General features: G+C 32.2%; 2 protein-coding genes across 2 annotated transcripts; one reads left to right on the top strand and one right to left on the bottom strand.

The window, feature by feature from the left end:
- Window positions 1-909: 909 nt before the first annotated feature.
- Window positions 910-6,869, bottom strand: LOC143244143 (glutathione S-transferase theta-1-like). Its single transcript, XM_076488291.1, has 4 exons — window positions 6,672-6,869; window positions 4,164-4,251; window positions 2,752-2,902; window positions 910-1,412 (listed from the first exon to the last, which is right to left on the bottom strand). Exons 1-4 carry the CDS (start codon window positions 6,784-6,786, stop codon window positions 1,086-1,088), a joined length of 681 nt encoding a protein of 226 aa, XP_076344406.1. The 5' UTR covers window positions 6,787-6,869; the 3' UTR covers window positions 910-1,085.
- Window positions 6,870-8,254: 1,385 nt separating this feature from the next.
- Window positions 8,255-19,810, top strand: LOC143244145 (mediator of RNA polymerase II transcription subunit 19-like). The gene is made up of 6 exons (XM_076488295.1): window positions 8,255-8,639; window positions 10,536-10,692; window positions 11,264-11,363; window positions 15,772-15,880; window positions 16,470-16,573; window positions 17,173-19,810. The coding sequence occupies exons 1-6, from the start codon at window positions 8,456-8,458 to the stop codon at window positions 17,236-17,238; spliced, it is 720 nt and encodes a 239-aa protein (XP_076344410.1). The 5' UTR covers window positions 8,255-8,455; the 3' UTR covers window positions 17,239-19,810.
- Window positions 19,811-21,742: the final 1,932 nt, after the last annotated feature.

Genomic DNA, 21,742 nt, shown 5'->3' with positions numbered 1-21,742 from the left:
TCTACGAACTTACGTCAACCACATATCCAGTACAGACTAACGCTTTCACCCAGTAGTAGGGCTCGTAAAACTTATTGTAATCGAGGCGGTTTTCATACCACCATATTTTATAAATAACGACTGTTATGGTATAAACTAAGTTATAATGGTTATGAATTTTATTCACGTCACTGACAAATTATATTTTGGGGAGTTAGGATTATTAACTTAAATGGCTAAAAATTAAAATTCAATCGACGTAAGGAAGTCTGGTATCGAACACAATGCCTCGTAAGAAGTCGTGTCAACATACTCTCTTTACGGTTAAAATAATTTAAACCTTTCTTACTTAAAATCAGCGCATGACCAAAAAGTTTTACGCCACATGTTCTGATGTATTTGAAGTTGTTTTTTAACGTAAGACCATTTATGCAGCCAGATCCCGCTCAAACGGTTGTTTGATTACTGACAGCGTTGAGTGATTTCCAACAAATATCCTTATTCCAATTTTTACTTCTGATACAAAAATTTGAACATTAATATATGGAGATCACGTCCAAGTTATGCACGTAAAAGAAAGAAAAGAAAAGAAAAACAAACAAACAAACAAGGAGGTTACACATTCACTTTTCAAGTTAGTGATTTATCAATTATACTTCCACGCATGCGCATTCGAGTAAATTACAACAAACTCTTGCTGAAAGTTGTTAATAAGGACAATATAAGGTAACAATCTAATACTTTACACCTTGTAGAGGTTTTAGTGTTATTGTTCTAAATATTTCTTAAACTAAAAAAATACAAATGTTTTACATAATTTCTTTAAAAATGAGTCGCTTATGAATCCCAAATAAAGTATTGAATTTTTAAGAACACCAATAGAAAATGGTGTCACCATAGTCCAAATGAAAACAAACATACAAGACTATCTGCCTGTCTAAACAATTTAAAATTTATTTATTAACTTTTATTTTATCAAATTATAAACCAATTATACAAAAACTTTACCATATTTATCATCATTTTTTGTTTTTTTAAATCATTTCCAAAGTTCTTAAACCTAAACCTAAAGGCAACTTTGTGTCATATCAAACAGACGTTGTAAGCTACAGTTTGGACTTATCCACATAATTTCTAACTTGTTGACACACTTGATGGGCTTCATCGTAGTGAGGAGCCAGATAGCTTCTTACATTCTCAATCCAGGCAGCCACGACTGGCTTATCCTCTAACACGTCAAATCCTGCTGCACAAGGCTGCTCCACTTCACAAGATCCCAGCAAATCAGCAATGGTGATCTTCTCTCCACACAGGAAAGGATGGTTTCTCAAAAACATAGTCTCTAGTTGCTTCAGATTTGTTTCAAGACCTTCAAGAAACTGGTTCAGTTTCTTCTCATTAACTGGAGTACCTGTCATCCTAGGTTCGATGACCTGTGAATTGTTTGAAGAATGTTTCTTATTGGTGTGTATGTATGTATGTATGTATGTGTGTGTGTGTGTGTGTGTGTGTGTGTGTGTGTGTGTGTGTGTGTGTGTATATCAATGAGAATTCAATTGTTACATATTTTACCTAACATTTTTGGGAAAGGGGGCCTTGCAGCTCTTCACAACTAGACAATAAAACTGTTCAGTTGGCAATGACTTTAATTTTTTACTGGTACACTTTATAAAATATTCAACAGATTGATGCTGGTAGATCAAACATCAAACTATGATTTAAACAGTTTTTACTTGAGCAAAGATAATTATGTGGGAAAAAATATACATAAAGTTCCAGATAAATGTTTACAACTGAGTGGAAAATTATAAGATTTTGTGAATATGTGTGTGCGTGTGTGTACATATTATTTCTATTGAAAAGGTGAGAAAAAATCAAATCAAATCATCCCAAAATAAATGAATGATTGGACTCCAATATCTTTATTGGAGTTACACATGACAAACTGTCAATAGATAATCAGGATAACAGATACCATACTATTTCTCTTTGATTTCAGAAATTCACATACAAGACAATAAACATCAAGATAAAAATCCAAATCTATTTAATGATTAAGTCATCAAATTAGCATTAATATTAACAGTAATTAACTGTTTTATTAAGAGATGAGAGCAGCCCCTGGTTGTTGCATGAAACAACATAACTAAAAGTTTTGTGAAAGTAACTCATGGCAACTATACAGAGTAAACACTTATGTGTGGTTAGCACTACCTTGATTTTAGAATGTTTGACCCATAATAAACTTTAAGACAGACTTTTTTTTTTTTTTTATAAAAAACAGTTCCTGCAAAGTAAAAGGTATTAAGTTTCCACATATCTGTAAAGTTTATAAAACCATAATTATAGGCTCAGTAAGATGTTTAAATAGAGGAAGTTGTTTTATTTCACTTATATGTGTTAAAGAACAATGAATATCACATGGTTGACTGGATATAAAATGTATAACAAAATGAACTGTTAACTAGATTTTCCAATTAAATATAAAAACAAAATATGTTGTCTATAATTTTGTTATTATGAATTTACTGTTAAACAGTAGTTCTTAGGTGTTTTGTTCCTCAAATACCTGAGAGTTTTATTATCTTGACTGACAACAAATTAAAACTACTAATATACTAGATAAAGTAATTTGCAATACTTTAGTGGTAATATATTAACTTACAGAACCATTCTCTTTAAAAATTATAAAACAAAAAATATTAGAAAAACATTTTGCCTTTCATTTAGCAGTAATTGTTTTCTCACAAAGTAATAAAAACAACCACACACCTTAGTTCGGAAGACCATGGAACCATTCAGTCGAAGGTTTAGATGCTGCCAAGCTAAAAATTCATCCACTCGAGCCCGAAGCTTACTGTCTTGGGGGTACCAGTGGTCAGGGGTACAAAATTCTCGAGACAAATACTTGAGTATAGCAACACTATAAATAGGTAATATGCCCAGTTAAGTGTTTATTCTAATTTGTGATAAATCACAAATGTTTTCCCTTCTTGAATGTTAAATTCTGTAAAATGAGATGTGTACTGTTGGTACAACTCATATTGAACATAACTGTAATTTAATGGTTTAATGATTTGATTTCTGCTTATTTTGAGGATAAACCAATGCTTATTTGATCGGCTTAAAATCAAATAATACAACATTGTTTAAATTGAGAGGGGCATACCATTCTCATTGCTAAAATAAATATCTATTTTAACACCTCATTAACAAAGTTATGAATCTGGGGCAAATGTTTTTAGAGTGAGACTTCACTAACTGTACAGCTACTGTTACACTGGTTCCTCTATTAAATGTTATCTCTGTCAACCATCGGTAAACTTAGTTTTTTAGTTAATTCTAAAGTTTGTTTCATGCAAAAAATGTTCATAATGTTAGGTTCAGGAAGTCAATTTATTACAAATCCCTGAAGAAGAAAAAAAGACCACCTTTCAAAACCACTCAGATTACAAGGTATTGTATTTTTATGTAAAGTTACTGCTACTAATAATTTAATCTAATTAGTGACTGATCAACAAAGTAATCAACAGTATATTTATACAAGAGAAAGTAGGTTTACAATCTATGCTTCTTTCTTTATGGAGTTATCCTTGTCAAGTTAACAGCAAGCATTGAAATATACATACATACATGCTTGTAGTATTTGTTTTTTTATAATAAATATTTATTATTTTGAAAGTTTGGAAGTAAATTGTGTTTTTTACTTAGAATTCTGTGCAGATAATGAAAAAACTTATCCCCTGTATCTTTATGACAGACACCTGTTTAATTGAACTAATGTTTCAAATTTCTGAAAAATATTGGTTATCTTTTACTACTAAAGACAAGTTTGGGGATAAATTATATATATAAAAAAGAATGCATTTAGAAATATAAAAAAGGACAAACACTTGTTCACAATTTCTCAGTGACTAAGTGTAGCATAGTTCTGATTACAATTTGTAAACACTGAAGTTCAACATATATTACTTATTTTGCTGATCATAATTCAAGAAAACTTTCTCCTTCAAGCCTGAAACAAGTCTATAAATTAAAGTGCTTATTCTTGGCTTGAGAGAGAAAGTTTGATTGAAATGTTACTTAGAAAATAAACATTTTTTTTAAAGTGATATCTCTCCACATGTGTAATTTCTTTACTTTAACCCCTTTTCAATGTTCTACTTATTATTATAAGCGTTTACCTTTCTGTAAGACGAAACCCATTGTGGTCAATTACAGGAACACGCTGTAAGGGATTTATTTTGGTAAACTCTGGTGTGAAATGCTCACCTAGATTAAAAAACAACAACAAGTTTAATGATACTTTCAAGTAAAGCAGCCCTGAATATGTCACTAAAACAAACTCCTATGGAACTGGTAAAAATATCTTTGAAGATTATAGAATTTCCAATATCATAAAACACTATAAAATTCAAAAACAATTTGATAATTCATGCTTAAATAACCTTTTTTGGATTTTTCTTCAGATTAAAAAATTAATTTAAGGAATAATAAAAGGTTGTCATTATTAATACTTCAACAGCTGACTTGTGACAGTGAATTATGGTTAGGTAAATGACTAACATTGATTAATACTATAACAGCTGACTTGTGACACTGAATTAGAGTTAGGTAGATGACTAACACTGATAGAACAGTTGTAACAATAACTGCATACAGTGTTCAGTTTTCTCATTAAGAAAAATATATATCTATTTTTGAATATGATCTTTTTATTTCCCTACTGATTTATGTTGATAAAAGTATTTCAAAACATGTATCTACTACAAATAAGCTCAATATTTTGTACAACATTGATTTAACAAGACAAGTGTCTGACAGGAGTCTCACATTATCAGCAGCTAAACATGTTAAGCACTCCTTTTGGACTGAGGTTCAAACCAGCTGCAAGGTTAGCCATAGTCAAAAGTTTCTACTTATTCAACTAAAAAGTATTTTCTTTGACTAGAATTGATTTTATAATATAATCATAACATCACCTGATGAGTCCATGTGTTCACAAAGTACAAGTTAACATAATATTTATGGAAAACAAGAGACTTGTTGGTCCATCTTGGCTATCCAATTCTCTAAGCTAAATTGAAACTATTAAATAAAAAAAACAAAGCCAGCCCCTATTATTCAGGTATCTATCAAACTTTCTTTCAAGCTTGCCTAAATTTATTACCACAACATCCAAAGACAACTCATTTCCTAGGCCAACCACCATATTTGAAAAATAAAATTTTCTTATCTGAAGATGGCTTCTACCTTGCTTAAATCTATATTTGTGTTCCCTAGTTCTCTAATTCTTGCTGTTAAGTATAAATAATGTTGATGCATCAACACTATTAATTCCTTTTACAATCTTAAACACTTCAATCAGAATCTCCCAAACTTTTCTTTTTTCAATAGAAAACAATTTTAAAGATCTTGTCAAATGCTTATTTGAAGTAACTCTAGTATCAGAGACCAAAGGTTTCAAAGCTTTCCCCAGTTCCAGACCCATTTCAAAATTTCCATCCTATTCCTGATTACCATAAACTATAATTAAACATAATGTTGACAGTTGACATCTTGCAAAAAATCAAGAACTGCCACATGGAATCCAAGGTAGGTGAATAAATGATAGACAGATTTTAATTATAATAAATACAAAGTAGCACATGTGGGTATAATTTTCATGTGGAATAACCTTGTTATGAAACAAAAATATTTTGGTGTAATAAAGCCATCCGAGTCATGTGTTGTTGCTCGTGGTAGAGTAATATTATTTCAGGTTGTATCTACAGAAATTCTGAATACAAGTCAAAAGAAGTTCTGCACTCTTTGCATATTGCATTGGGTAGGTTACATCTGAAGTACTGTGTTCAGTCTCGTTTTCTTACGTTAAGAAGACATTGAACTGTTGGAAAAGATTGGGAGGTTACTAGGAAAACACTTAGAATGGAAATGTTGTCATATGAGAACTGGTTCAAGACTCTGAAATTGTTTTTCTTAGAAAAAAAAAAAAAAGAAGAAATAATCTGATTAAGGTATTTAAGATTGTTGAGGAAATTGATTGTTGATGAACCAGCTTTATTGTATCTAATGGTGAGAATGGCAGGACTAGGAGATACAAATATCAATTTTGGAAATGTAAGAGTCATTCTTAGTTAAGATAGTTCCATTTTTGTAATACTAACATGGTGACTGGCCTCTGAAATGGGATTGCTTTAGTATGTGGTGAATGCAGTTAATTTAGTTTAAGGCTGGGTAATATTTGAATATGGAATGGATTTAAGTATTTTGTTTTTAAAGTTATCTTTAGTGGATGAAGTGGCCTAGATAAATCAACAAATCTCTTGCTATCATGTACATGGTATACTGGAATATGATCTTAAATTTCTTCATATGCCTACGCGTATCAAGGGTTGATAAATTCTTAATATAAATTCACATAAAACGATAATTCAGTTTACAAAGACTGAGAGAGATAAATCTGTCATTTGTTCATAATAACACTCATAAACATCTATTCTGCCTTGATCTTACATATCATTTTCATGAAATATAAATATTTGAAACTTTTTCTAAGACTATTATTATTACTAGTAGTAATAACAGATTTTTTGACAACCTGAACCTACTCTAGAACTCTACCCTAACTCCATCCTTATTTGATTTTCACTTGCCACTGATAAAACTAATGGCAGAGATGGATAGTTTACCTTTCCGCAGAGCAATAGGACATGAAATGTACGGTATCTTATTTGCTTTTAAAAATAAAATAACACCTCGAGCAGGTTGTGACATCAAATCAAAATACACTTTCAATCCTCCCATATTAAAACTATTAAAATCCAACTTGCTTTCTAATTAAACTTTAAACAATGATATTTTTGGTGGCGCTACTAATACAATCACATTAGCAGCTGATATAAATAAATTATATTTGTAGATTAAAATAAATTATTCCAAATATGCCATAACCTAATATGTGGTCGTATAAGTTAAAAGAGAGGTATTTCTTCTTATTTACGTGTTGACAAACTTTTTAACGAGGAATCTACTGATTTTATATTTGAAAACATTGACTGAAAAATAAATTATACTTGTTTAAAATAATGGCTTCGTGTACAGATTAGAGCAAATTAATAATCTGAAAAGACCAAGAATATTCATTTCAAATATTTTTTAATTGTATATCTAGTTGAAATTACTAAGTAGTCTGTAGTTACTCAATTATAAACATCGTTTATGGCCAGAATTATTGCTACATAGCGAAATTATAAGTCACTAGCAGACTTTGCGTGTTAAGTTACCAATCAAAATGTCCAGGACCCGATACGTGATTTCATTGAGCAAGCTTCGCATCTTCAGCTGTGGTCATGTAATAAACAAAAGATACACCCGTTATTAGGTCCCAACAGTCAGACAAATCTGTTATAACGGTAGGAAATACTGACTGCATGACTTCCTTGAAAAATTAACAAAATGAGCCTCTAATATACCTCAACCATACGGGGTCCGCATAAAATGTTGTTCAGATTTAAAATTCTAATTCAGTACTTCATTTTATGCACTTATGAGCCAGTTATATAACTAGAATAGAGTGAGAACATGAATAACAAGTTGTAATTAGCTTTAACAGAACTAATCACTTTAATGTGTTGAAATTAAGACACGTGTTTCATATCGATGACAAAAGTAAAACTGTGTGTGTGTGTGTGTGTGTTTTCTTACAGCAAAGCCACATCGGGCTATCTGCTGAGCCAACCGAGGGGAATCGAATCCCTGATTTTAGCTTTGTAAATCCGGAGATATACCGCTGCACTAGCGGGGGCAAAAGTAAAACTAGAGTAAGCTATTGTGATGAACTTGCTGTCTATTTGCAGATGAATATAAAATATTTCAATTGTTTTATCTTTATTGGATATTTATAAATTTGCTCTCCAATGACTCAGCAGTAAGTCTGAGAAATTATAATGTTGAAAACTTGGTTTCAATATTCGCGATGGGTACAATGAAAATAGCCTATTGTATGGCTCTGTGATTTACTCAAACAATATTTATAGTGAAGAAACTTTGTCTGAACAATGTATCAAAGAATATTTATAATGTTGATGACAAAATGAAGTAATATAAATAAAATTAGTAACAATTGGTAACAAAATATCGATAACTTATTAACTGATTTTATGTGTTACACTTAAAAACTAAATTCAAATTTAGTGAGTTTTAGACTCTAACAAATTTAAAAGATTTAATAGTTATTGGTGTAGTTCAGGATTTTTATAAAAAATGATCCCCTAAGTGAGAGATATGCTTCTGCCATCTTTTGGCTTGTTATGTACAGAATTTTTCAGATGTTAAACATTTAGAGACACGGGGACTTAGTGTAATTAGTGAGATGTGTCTGGTTGTCAAATGATTAATAGTACGAATGTTGCGATTGACTTAATTATTTAATGGTGAAGAAAAGTATATATCTTCTCAGACAAATGTAACAAGAATGGCCGAAGTGTTTCTAAGATTAGATCAACATTCTCCAAAATCGAGTCCTAGGGGTTCTCGGTCACCAGTTGTTCCTCGTCAAGACTCTACAGGAACTTTGAAAACTACAATATCGCTCGGAAAAACACCTGCAATCGTGCATAGTGGACCATTCTATCTTATGAAGGAACCGCCGAGTAATAGTACGTTCCACTTCCAGTGTGTAGTTCAGAGTTTTTAATATGTTTAACTAACTTGTTACATTAATACTAGTACGTGTAAATTAACTTGTCTGCATCATATCATTTGTACTATAACAGTATAGGGATAAATCACTGTAGAACATAACATTTACAAGACAATATCGTGGCTTTACAGTTCGTGAAATTTCGTTTAAAAACCCATTTTCCTATATTTAACTTTGAGTTTGTAAGTATTCACAATTGAACTTTTCCAATACTGTTGTGTCTACCAGTACTGCATCTGAGGGTAATATTTTTTAAAGGTTGATTACCTTATTACAAAAAACTCAAATTGCTTATTTTGTAGATAACTTCTGTCTTGCCAAATATTAGATCTCATTTAGCCCTACCACCCCTATACATTACAGTAAATTGTGAAAAACAATGATGTAAGTCTGTTGTCAGTTCTCTAATTTTGAGCATGTCAATTGTATCCATTAGAGCCCTTCTTTTATGAATAGGAAGTAATATTATGAACCATAACCTGTTAGCATATGACAATTCCTTCATTCTAGGAATCACTCTAGTGGGCCTTCCTTGAATAAAAAAAAACATAAATTCTGTCAGTAATTTAGCTTTGAAAGAAGGTAAACTTTCCCAACTGGAGTGTTCAGGGATATTAATATCCCCCTTTGATCTGCTCATGGTAGAATTTTTGTTGTGATTTTTGAGAATTTGGATTTGATTTTAGATATAGCTTGTTTTGTGTGCTTGGTTGATATTTAAGGTTGTAGTTATTTCAGAGGAGTGTGGATAGAGGTATCTGGTCAGATCAAGGTAGCTGAGAGAAGGCAAATGGGGCCAGTGCCATGATGTTGTCTGTGTACTGTCGATAACATGATGGAAGAATGTCCCATGATCAGGGTCATGGAGTGGCTAAGATTGGTAAATCTAATGCCATGGCTAGGATGAATACATCCGAGTGCCTTAGAAAGGGGAATACCCTGAGAAAACACACTTTTACAAGACAGGTGCTTCTTTGAATTCTTTCCAACAACTGTGTCCTTCGTTAAATAAGGAGTCCCAGCTTTAATACAGTACTCCAAATTAGGCTGGCCAGGAAACTGTAAAAAGAAATAACTTCTTTGGACTTGTATTCAATATTTTTGTAGATACAACCTAAAATACTATAAGCTTTGACTGAACTCCTTTTATTGTAGCCCTGTCCTCACACCCACAGAGATGATTTTTGTTACCAGTGTTCCTTGTGGCACTTTGTTGAAAGTCCTTGGAAAACATGTTCAGGTATATTAGACACAGCCCTTAACTGTCATAAATACCAGAGTGAACTCTCTGAAGAAGGTTAAATGAGTTATCAGATTTACCTCACATTCAGTGTTACAGTAACAGAATTTTGTTCAGTTTACAAGAGTCTGCACAATGTCTTTGACTTGTAATTTAATACTTTATACGTCATATCATTACTGAATAAAGATTATTATGGGTAATCTTCTACAACAAGTTTAGGTTGTGTGGAAGCAAACTCATCTGGTTGTAATTACCTGCATCTCAAAAGTAGCAATAAAGTAAATAAAAGTAACAATTAACAATACAATATTGTTATCAGTGCATCAGCAAATGTTATTACAGCAACTTCAAGTGTACTGATTAAATTTGTTAAATACTTCGCTTTTAAAGATATTGTTTCAGCTTTAAAATTATAATTCTGACCATTAAACACATTTTCTTCTACAAGTTAAGGTAGAACGAGACACTGATTGTTAGGTCTTTTTATTTCTTTTTACCTAGTAGTTTCTATTGTTGTTTGTAACAACAATTATCAATAATCACATTTTTATTTATATTCTACAAATCTATTACAAATAAATATTATATGATCTTGTTTATAATTTGTAGCACAAAGTGAACGGACAGGAGCTACAAATTTGATGTCCTATCATAACCTGGAACATTCTTATAACAAGTTTTGTGGCCGTAAGATGAAAGACCAGCTTAGTGCATTTCTTCCAACCCTCCCTGGGAACATTGATACACCTGGACATCAAGATAATAGGTTATTAATCTTTTAATATTATTTTTTATTTAACTGTATTTTGTTGGAAATTAGTACAAATTCTTGATAGTATTGATTATAATTAAAGAACAAGTTGATTTTCAAAGATTTGAAACAATCAGATAAGTAGCTTAAACTTAAGAATTGTGTTTGTGATACAAAATGATTATAAAAATACTTATTACTCAGTGTTTCTAATTTATGAGATAGTTATTATAATACATAAGTGTTTCAAATCAAAGGATTATCTCTTGTATCTTTTATCTATCATTATGTGGTGATAAAAAGCCACCTACATCAAAAGACTAAACATTTTCAAATCCACTATCCAGTAGCAAAAAGGAGTGTCAGTTATGTAACACCCTTTAAGTGCATCCATTTTAGTGATTGAAAATCACAGATACATCTGGACATCTGATAGCTTGTACAGGATTCATTATCACATGTAATGGTAATATCAACCGTGATCTGTTAATTAAAGTCTATCCATTCAAACAAACCTCTACTATTTTAACTATAACAGAGTAATTATATAAACTTAGGTTATAATGTGGTTACATCTTAATTTCAGTTCTCTACGTTCATTGATTGAGAAACCTCCAATTTGTGGAAAAGAGTTGGTGCCGTTATACGGAGCCCAGTTGACTGGCTTCAGACTTCACCCTGGACCCGTAAGTTGAAATAATGCTTGCCCTGGAGTTTCATAGCAGTTATACTCTTATATCAGGCTAATTTTAAGTAAGACTTATAATTTGAAGAGAAAAAACTTAAACAGTACATTCTATAAGTTCAAAGTATTATTAGTTGCACTTCAGAAACAGTTGACATGATTTAAAATAGCATGAAATACTTGCAGAAATCCAGTAAAACTGAGTGTTTAGGTTTTTCCTCATAAAGTTTAAGGTGACTTTTAGATGGCAATTTATGATGTTAGAAAAAACATACAGGTTCAAAAAATCAATTTAAGAGAAAAGTACAAAACCATATATAGATACCAAGATGAGACTTCACTAACAAGTCAGCCTAACTAATGTAATGTAACCTGTTTTCTGTACCAAATTACTTGAAGATTTGTGTGTGTGTGTGTGTGTGTGAAGGGGGTATAAACAAGTGTGGTTAAAAACATTAGCTAGTGCTTTGTTGAAGAAGAAAATATGAAACTGGTACTTAAGTAAACACTCAGTAAAGCTAGTGTGAGGAATACTTGGGAAATGTCAAGATCTTTCAAATAAACATTCTTTGGTACTTCAGCTCTGCATTCATTAATTTTATATTAAATAAAAACAGTAAATTATTATAAACTATCATTGTGATAGATATATGAAGTGTAAGTGTAGTCAATTTGTAACCTTCTAAAGATGGTGTTTCTTAAGATATGTTTAATTAGAACTGATTATTGTGTTACTGTAGTTAATATTAAATGATTTTTTTTATTTATTTTTTTGTAAGTAAAGACAATCTCATAACAGAAACTAACCAAGGTCAGTTGTAACAAGGTTTTTAATGTGTTCTTGAATTGTTATACTTGGAGTTAAAAACATATTAATTCTGAAATTTTACACATTACAATAGTGGAATAAAATGCAGTGACAGTGTAATCATTTAGCCAAATATTGAACTCAATGTACAATTTAATTCAGTCCAGTAAGAATCAGATTGTAAAAAGAGAACCTAGTGATGTCTGGGCTACACAGTTGTTTATGTGCCTTCAGTGTTAGTGTTCATTTATTACCATATCTACATTAAATGTGTTATTTTTTAAAATGCCACATGTAGGTACTGTACAGAGATGCAGAGTGTTTTTAGAAGTTACTTCATTACAATGTTTTCCAAATTTGTTTGATTGATAAGATGTGAAAAATATTATGGATTTGTACTTTCTGTAATCTGTCATGTGTCAGCTGTCACATTTTGGCAGTTTCAAATGGGTAAACTGAATGTATGAGAATGTTAGATAAATAGAGACTAGGTGATGAAATGATGAAAGTAGACTTTAGAAGATAAATCATGTTAAAAACTGTTTGTACATTATTACCTTGATGTTTCAATCAAACACTTTTAAAAAAGGCCTTTAGATTAATGGAAAATTATGTAATCCATATTGTAACTATACAAAGAGTTTTAATGTGAAATACTGTATATTGTATTTTTTCATTTTAAAAAAAAATTATAATTTTTGCAGCTTCCATAAAAAATACTACAAAATAAAAATGGACTACCTGTAGGCAAATCATTACACACTATTATTGTACAAAAAATTATAAAAAGGCCAGAGTTATTATTTAAAAATTTATAAAATATATTTATTCTTGAACAGAAATATTTCATAGAAATAGGTCTTCAATGTCAAAGTGCTGCATGTAAGTAAAATGTTTGTCTCTGGAATCTAATATCTTGTTTATCTTAGTTTTGGAATGTTTAGTGACAAAAAATAGTATAGTAAGTTTATGAGAAAATGAAGTATTTTCAGCAAAATTTAAACAAAAACAGAATGTTACATGTACCACTCTGTCATCAGTAACACTGCACAACAAAGATTTTGCTTCTTGAATACTGTTGGGAGTTCCTTATAGATTTTTGGCTGCTAATCACAAAAATCACATCCAAATATGTCCATTACATACCATTTCATCAAAATCTTCAGTTTCATCATGTTTTTTCTTATATTTGTGTCCAAAAATTTTTGTTTCTGTAAGAGACCTATGAATAATATTTTGTGCAGTCTGGGCATGTCCAGGCCAGGTTGGAAGCTGTTCTGTGGAAGTATGCAGTCTGGGCATGCCAGAGCCAGCTTGACACTGTCTCAGCAGGCTTATAAAAGTGGCTTGCATACACAGATGCTGCTCATTGGATTAATATAGACCTTATAGTGTGTACGTGTTGTTTCGGAATGTAGCATTGCCTCAGTAACACTGTAACAAGTAAGTTAGATGTTATAGACGTTTTACAGGACGATTGGTGTCTGTCAGTATGTCTCATCAATGTCGTAACAGCCACGATACATTCTGCTATATTTGTGGCGAGTATATGCTCAATGAGAGCTCTTGTGAAGAAAGCATATCATCTGTACTTCGGCTGTAAAACTGGTGATTAAGACCAGGAATGGGTGCCTCATATTTGTTGTGCAACATTTGCTGTCTTTCTGAGAGCTTGGCTCAGAGGCACTTGAAAGACAATGTCATTTGCTGTCCCAGTGATATGGCGAGAACAGAAAGACCATGTGACAGACTGTTACTTCTGTTTGACTAATTTGTCTGGTTTCTCTGCCAAAAACAAGAAGTCAATTGAATACCATAATCTGCCTTCAGCAATGAGACCCATGCCACATGACAACACTTCCAGTTCTGAAACCACCAGAGGAATGGACCTCAGATGAACCAGATGATGAAGAAACTGCAATGCAGGGAACTGGCAGTGACATTGATCTGGATTTTGAACAGTGCTCCTCAGGTGATCCACATCTCATAACACAGTCAGAATTAAACAACTTGGTCAGAGATTTGGGTCTGTCAAAAGCAAAAGCCGAATTTTTGGGTTCGAGACTGCAGGAATGGTGTTTGTCACCAGGTACGAAAATTTTATTTTTTTCAAAGCTGCCAAGATGATATAACCAAATTCTTTGCACAAGTTGACAGTCTCTGTTTCTGTGTTGACATCGAAGAATTGTTCTCTGCTTTGGGTTGTGACCATGACCCGCAAGAGTGGCGTCTCTTTATTGATTCATCACTGTTAAGCTTCAAAGCTGTTCTGTTACACAATGACAATATTCACCCTTCAATACCTGTTGGCCATGCAGCACACATGAAAGAAACCTATGAGAACATGGAAATGTTACTGAAACACATTCAGTACAGCAAGTACAACTGGAATATCTGTTGAAATCTGAAAGTCAATGCTCTATTACTGGGACTGCAGCTTGGCTATACAAAGTACTGTTGTTTCATCTGTGAATGGGAAAGTCGTGCCAAAAAGTCACATTATTCTAGACAGAGCTGGCCACTCTGTAAAAAGTTAGTTCCAGGACACTTGTCAACCCGGCAAAGATTTTTTTAGCCTCCTCTTCACATAAAATTGGGACTTATGAAGAATTTTGTGAAACCAATGAACAAAGAAGGCAAAGCTTTTCATTATTTAAGACACATGTTCCCAAGAATAACTGAGGCCAAGATCAAAGAGGACATTTTTGTTGGCCCTCAGATCAGACATGTTATGAGTGACAAGCGGTTCAAAGATCTGCTAGTTGGGTTGGAAAAGGTTGCCTGGAAAGCCTTCAAAGACATTGTTGACAATGTTCTTGGCAATTACAGAGCCCCACATTACATTCAGCTGGTAGACAAACTTCTCAAACCATACAAAACAATGAAGTGCAACATGTCACTCAAGATTCATTTCCTCCACTCACACTTGGACTTCTTCCCTGCAAATCTTGGTGCTGTCAGGGACAAACACAGTGAAAGGTTTCACCAGGACATTGCTACAATGTAAAAACGATATCAGGGCAACTGGAATCCGTCAATGTTTCCTGACTACTGTTGGACACTGCAACGTAATGCACCAGGCATTGAATACAAATGAAAATGAGGAGCAAAACCCTTTTAATTATGTTGAACTTAATAGCGTATTAGAAACATAAACACAATTAAATATGTTATTGCTGGTAAACAGTTAACTGTTTATTTCTCAGAGTTCCTATGTAATGAAGCAAAACCAAAACTATATTTGTGCATACCCATCAGGTACCTGTCACAATCAGCAAAAACTTTTCAGGAAGCAAAACTTTTCAAAAAAATTCTTGTGCAGTGTAATGTTTCAGACTTACAGGAGTAAAACTTAGTTCTGCTCCTCAGCAGTGAACAGATCATCATTATGCAGCTTTCTGCTATCAAAACATTGACAGTATGTTTATAGGATTTGTTAATTAAACTTGCATTCATAACCATGCAGAACTCACCCAGCTCATTAATTAATGTTTTAAGTAATTAAACATTTTAAAACTTTTATATCATGACTTGATGTTTAATACAACTCAGAAATGAATAGAACATTTTACACAGTTGTTGATATTTTTGTTTCTCATAGCTTCCTGAGCAGTACCGAATGATGAGTCATCAACCTCAGAAAAAAAAACACAAGAATAAAAAACATAAACACAAAACTGGGGATACCCCAACTCATGAATCACAGCAAGGTATGTAGCAACCATTAAAATGGTAGCTAAAAGTATAATTATTATTAATAAATATTCAATACCATTATTTCTGTTGTTTTTTGCAAACAATAATCTATTTTGTTTTCACATAGCCATTAAAATATTCTTATAGAAGTATTAGCGTTAAACAGTATGTATAAATATTTATAGAAATCCCATCCTATAATATATTAAGTACACCAGATACGAGAACTATTGGAACATGTTTAAATATAGTTCTTTTATTTAGCAGAATAACTGTTGTATAACATTGCAGTGTACTGATATCATAAACCCTATTATTACCTAGTCTTATATCCTAACTCCAGTCCTTACCCAGTGTGGTATCCAAACTCCAGTTATTATCTACTTTGATATCCTAAGTCTTCTCATTTCTTTTTCTGATATTCCAACTCTAGTTACCACCTCGTAAAATATCCTAAATTCAATTATTACATGGTGTGATATCCTAACTCCAGTTGTTACCTAGTCTAACATCCTAAATTCCATTATTACCTAGTCTGATATAATAATTCTAGTTCTCACATAGTGTGTTGTAGGAATAACAAATACTAAACAACTTGTTCAGATGTCAGCACTGAAAGCATCCATGAAAAGAAACATAAGAAGCAGAGACGACACGATGAGGATAAAGAAAGAAGAAAGAAAAAAAAGGAAAAGAAAAGGAAAAAAGTAAGTTCTCAACAGATTCTCCTTAAATTCTTTATGGAAAATATGCAAAACACAGGAATATGAACCACCACTGTCTATGCAGATTTCAAAGACTAAAATAATATGGAAATACTTTACAAACCTTACAAGTTCTAACCTAAACTAGTTTTTAAATACTTCATTTGTGTGTTTTTTTAAAATAATTTGAAACTTCAGAAGAAGCAATATTACATGTGGTTCCACCTTTCTTAAATGTTAGTTTTATTTATTGGTTTTGTAGTTAAGTACAAAGCTACACCATGAACCACATGTGTCTACCACAGGTATCAAAGCCTAATGTTTAGTTTTATAAGCATTTTAGGTTCACTACTGGGACACTGAAGGCAGATATTGTTTAATAAGACCAAAATAGAACTTTACACCATTGAGGTATTTGGAAGAAAAACTAAAGAATCTACTGGGTTGTTCTGTTATGTAAAAGTGGAGATGCTTTCTTGAAGTGATACTTGTAACCAGTTTGTTGAATTTCAACATTAGCTCTAAATTAAATAGCACAAAGAGGATCCTTAATGAAAGTAATTGTTTTGTTGTTAAAGTTTTATTTTATTTCTTATTAACAGAAACACAGTCCAGAACTAGGATCATGTACTCCTAACCCTTCACATGTGGCCCCTCTGCTAGCTTGACTGTCTTCCATAGTTTATACACAGTTCCAGTTGTGTAGTTACTTTCAGGTGATATTCCAGTTGTGTTTTATTCCCAGGTTAATTTCTGGTCTTTAATAATAACTGTTCTCATTATCTGATACTTCTCTAGCAGAAAGGTTTTATCTTTTTTTCTTTTAAGAAAGTTTTCTAGAACAGGTAAGTATTAAACCGTTTTTGTAAACTGAAATATATTTTCTTTAAATCAGAAAGGTGTGTCTGTAACCAGTTAATGTTTTATATTTCTTTATCGAGTTATTTTTTTACTAGTATAGAACCATGTCTGTTTACACAGGTACTTTTATTGCTCAATGAAAACAAATTGTGAAGAACTAACTTCTCCTTAGTTGATATTCTATTTGTTATTTCTGGTTACTTTGCCAAGTTATTGTCTAGAGTAGGACATGATACAGGAATTTAACTTGGAAGGTGGTAGACCTTCAAACAGAATTCATTCAAAGTAACTGACAGTGTGGAGAAGCACTTAGTCTCCATGAGGAGAATGGGACATCGATTAGAGACGTTTTAATGAAATACCACAGTCATCCCATGACAAATGCACTTAAACTATCCATCATTAAAATTGTTCATAATATATTTTCTGCTATTTGCAGTGACTATGGATTGTTGGTTTGTCAGAGATATTTAACAAGGACAAAATCCAAATCTTCCAGCATGCTTATCAAATATTTTGGAATAAGAATTTCACCATCTGTGATCTGTAGAAATGAATACCACAAACAAATATGAACAGTAACAGACATCAAATTAAAACAGTTTTAAGTTGTAAGCAGAGCATGAGTTCTTGAGATAGATTTCATTAATTATCAGACTTGGAGTAGTAAGAATTCTAGAGTTTGTATACTGTTTGAATGTCATCTATGTTACCATGTTGTGTAATCAGACTTAAAGTTGTAAGAATTCTAGAGTTTGTGTTCTGATTGAATGTCATCTGTTTACTATGTTGACATGTTGTGCAGTCAGACTTAGATTAGTAAGAATTCTAGAGTTTGTGTTCTGATTGAATGTCATCTATGTTACCATGTTGTGTAATCAGACTTAAAGTTGTAAGAATTCTAGAGTTTGTGTTCTGATTGAATGTCATCTGTTTACTATGTTGACATGTTGTGCAGTCAGACTTAGATTAGTAAGAATTCTAGAGTTTGTGTACTGGTTGAATGTCGTCTATGTTACCACATTAAAACATAGCAAAAGTACAGAATTTTTTAGCAAACCATAATTTATATCTTGATTAAAAATTGGTTGATTTATAAATAGCAGCTGAAGGGAAAACTCTTAAACAAAATAAATAGTATAGAGGAAAAACATCTGGAAAGAAACACAGATTTGTTAATTATTAATAACTAACAAATACACTTGTTATTTTGGGCTTCTAAAGTTATGAAATGAATGGTTTTATCTGCTAGTATTCTGAGCCTTTGCACTTTAAATATTCCATTCAACATGGTATTTATACCGAGTACTGCATTAAACATCACCATTGTATGCCATTGGCTTTGTTTGCTTTATTATTGTCTGCCACACGTGAACTATTCGGTTGATTGCTAATCCATATAAACTATCCATATCTGTTCAGCCAGTTCTTCATCATACTTTGTGACACCTGACAGACAGATGTACATTAAGTCCTTGAAATGATTCTGCATGTAAAGCTTGGTTTAAAATTCTAGTTACTTTATCCTTTTTTCCTTTGGTGTTCAAGTTAAAACTGCTCTAACTGGATTAAATTAATGTGTGTTTATCTTATAATACTTAGGAAATGTCTGAATTTATATCTATTTGGAATTGATTGATAATAACTACTGTTACATTGTGCAAGAAACAAGTGATTTTTGTGCTGTTATAAGTACATTGAAACTCAGTTATGTGCTTGAAATATGGGCTAGTTTAGGTCTTGCAGTGTGTCAACAACAGTATTAACTTGAATTGCTGTCTTTAAGGAGAAACAATTTTCTTTTGTAATTCAAACTGCATTATCAAGTCCGATTCACTTGGAAGAGACTCGATTGAGATTAGAAATCATTATAAAATGTTGACCAATTTTTTTTAACTTTGAACTTACTATACTTCCTATTTTATTGAATAATTAAGAAATGTTTTTGTTTGATCCCAAGTTTATTATTCTTTCATTGATTGAAAAATTGTGCTAGAGAGATAAACACCTATCATGTTATGTATTGAAGAAATTGTTTCCAGTTAGGCCTGATCTGATTTCTTCTACCTGAAAACTTATAAAGGTTGAAATGTTAATTGTATCCAATGTTTTTTAATTTTTGAGTTGGTAATGGTTCTTGACTGGCTTCCTCAATACTTGATGTATCTTTTAAACTGATATTATAGTTTTATTAGTACCAAAAGGTTAGTTCTTATGATGCAAAGTCATATATCTTTATCAAACTTGATTTATGTAAGGTTATCTCTGATAAACTATTAATGAAAATGCTTGTTTGTTTTTTGGGAAGATTAAATGTAAATAAGTCTTTTCCTCACCTTTTGTAAGTATAATCATGAAATAAAAAATTTTATACAAGAATCCATAACATCAATGTGGTGTTTTCTCTAAACCTAGAAGCAAGAATTATTCAGACAAGAAACTGTGTATTACTGTAATATGTACAGAGAAGTACTGTAGTACCTTAAAACATCTGTAAGAATTATTTAGTGCACACTTGTTGGGTATTTATTTTAAAAAATATCATTTGAAATAGCTACTATTCAAATTTTACATAAGTTATGTTTCTAGTTTGCATAGTACGATCTGTTTCGATTCATTTTTTCTTCATAAATAACCTTGTAAATCAAATACGTAGTTATGTATTCAGTAATGTAAGAAAAAAATACTGCCATACCCAAAATGTTTAAAAGGTTTACCATGTAGCACAGTAGAAGCTTTGCCTAGAAGATAGGTACATTCTTACATAAACCACAGGAAGCTGGTGCATTTTATTTGAATATTTGGAGGATAGGACATAAAATGGGTACAGTAGATTGTCATGGTATACAAATTTCAATATAAAAATGATATTAGTTTTGTTCATATAAACCATTCAAATTTTAATAAGTAATGCCTGATGTGGGAGTCAAGTACGTTGTTGACCTGATAATTACTGATATCTTTCTCTGTTGACCAACAGTTAAGTTTTTATCACGATATTATCCATACTCGGCAAAATAAAGAATAACCACAATCTGTTGACTGTTAGTATTTAACCACTAGAAAGTAAATCTCTTGAGCAGGTGAATTTGTAATTTCAATCTGTAATAATAATAAAGAAAATTATTTGCTTTCTTCTGAGTGTTGTGTGTGGCGCCATCTATTAAATACCACTGTACTGCTGTTTGCATTACTCAATAGGGTAATTTTATAATCTACGGAATCACATTACAGCTCCGTTACTATGGAAATATGCAAAAGTAGAAGAGGAAATCAGCATGTAATTGTAGCTATTTTATAATACTGACGGTCAAATCCAACTGTTTGTTTGGTGAGAGAAGTCCAAGAAGCGGAAATAAGTGTTTTTTGAGCGTCATTCTACAAAACAAAATAAAAAAACTGGGATGGGGAAAAACCTGCTTAACTCGTGTAGACCCTCCAGATTGACTAGAAATGTCTCGGAAACTGTCGTTTCCTCCATGTGCTTGGTGGACTGCTTCTGTAGTTCCCTTCCCTCTGTTAAATGATGCTCGTGATAAATATTCGAAAACAAACAATTTAACCTAGAGCACAGCGTTAAGATGTTTCTTGATAATACTTGGTTTGTATATTATCCCAGGTATGAAACTGTGATCAGCATCTATTTTGAAAAATTCAAATGTTTTGATTGGCTTACATACGAGTCTCTCATGATTACGTTTAACTAAATTGATGAAGGTTTGTTTGTTTGTTTTGGAATTTCGCACAAAGCTACTCGAGGGCTATCTGTGCTAGCCGTCCCTAATTTTGCAGTGTAAGACAAGAGGGAAGGCAGCTAGTCATCACCACCCACCGCCAACTCTTGGGTTACTCTTTTACCAACGAAAAGTGGGATTGACCGTAACATTATAACGCCCCCATGGCTGGGAGGGCGAGCATCTTTTGGCGCGACTCGGGCGCGAACCCGCGACCCTCAGATTACGAAGCGCACGCCTTAACACGCTAGGCCATGCCAGGCCCTAGGGCAATGTACTCATAATCTGAGAGTCGCAGGTTCGAATCTCCGTCACACCAAATATGCTAGCCCTTTCAGCAAATGTATTGAAAAATATATCTAGTAAGGCAGGGTGGAGTTTGTAGATAGCAGCTCATTTACACTGAGAAAGAACTGATGCAAATCTAATTATTCTGATTTTTAAAGTCTTATTTGTTTTGTAAGGTACTTTAAATATTATTTTTATTTGGTAATTTGCATTGAGTAATATACTGAAATGTTATAGGTTTAATACCGCAAGGGAAAGGTAAAATAATGTGAAATGTTTATCAGGTTTC

Source organism: Tachypleus tridentatus, chromosome 2 (genome assembly GCF_004210375.1).
Source record: "Tachypleus tridentatus isolate NWPU-2018 chromosome 2, ASM421037v1, whole genome shotgun sequence".
NCBI lineage: Eukaryota > Metazoa > Arthropoda > Merostomata > Xiphosura > Limulidae > Tachypleus > Tachypleus tridentatus.
This window is presented reverse-complemented; position numbering and strand designations above follow the sequence as displayed.

What these genes read in the sequence shown, in the direction of transcription:
- LOC143244143 (XM_076488291.1), bottom strand. Translation starts at nt 6,786, where the DNA reads ATGGGAGGATTGAAAGTGTATTTTGATTTGATGTCACAACCTGCTCGA. An exon ending in TCCTATTGCTCTGCGGAAAG is followed by an intron (nt 4,252 to 6,671) that starts GTAAACTATCCA and finishes TTTTTAATCTAG; the next exon opens with GTGAGCATTTCACACCAGAG. An exon ending in GGGTTTCGTCTTACAGAAAG is followed by an intron (nt 2,903 to 4,163) that starts GTAAACGCTTAT and finishes ACCTATTTATAG; the next exon opens with TGTTGCTATACTCAAGTATT.
- LOC143244145 (XM_076488295.1), top strand. Translation starts at nt 8,456, where the DNA reads ATGGCCGAAGTGTTTCTAAGATTAGATCAACATTCTCCAAAATCGAGT. An exon ending in CCTGGACATCAAGATAATAG is followed by an intron (nt 10,693 to 11,263) that starts GTTATTAATCTT and finishes TCTTAATTTCAG; the next exon opens with TTCTCTACGTTCATTGATTG. An exon ending in AGGAAAAGAAAAGGAAAAAA is followed by an intron (nt 16,574 to 17,172) that starts GTAAGTTCTCAA and finishes TCTTATTAACAG; the next exon opens with AAACACAGTCCAGAACTAGG.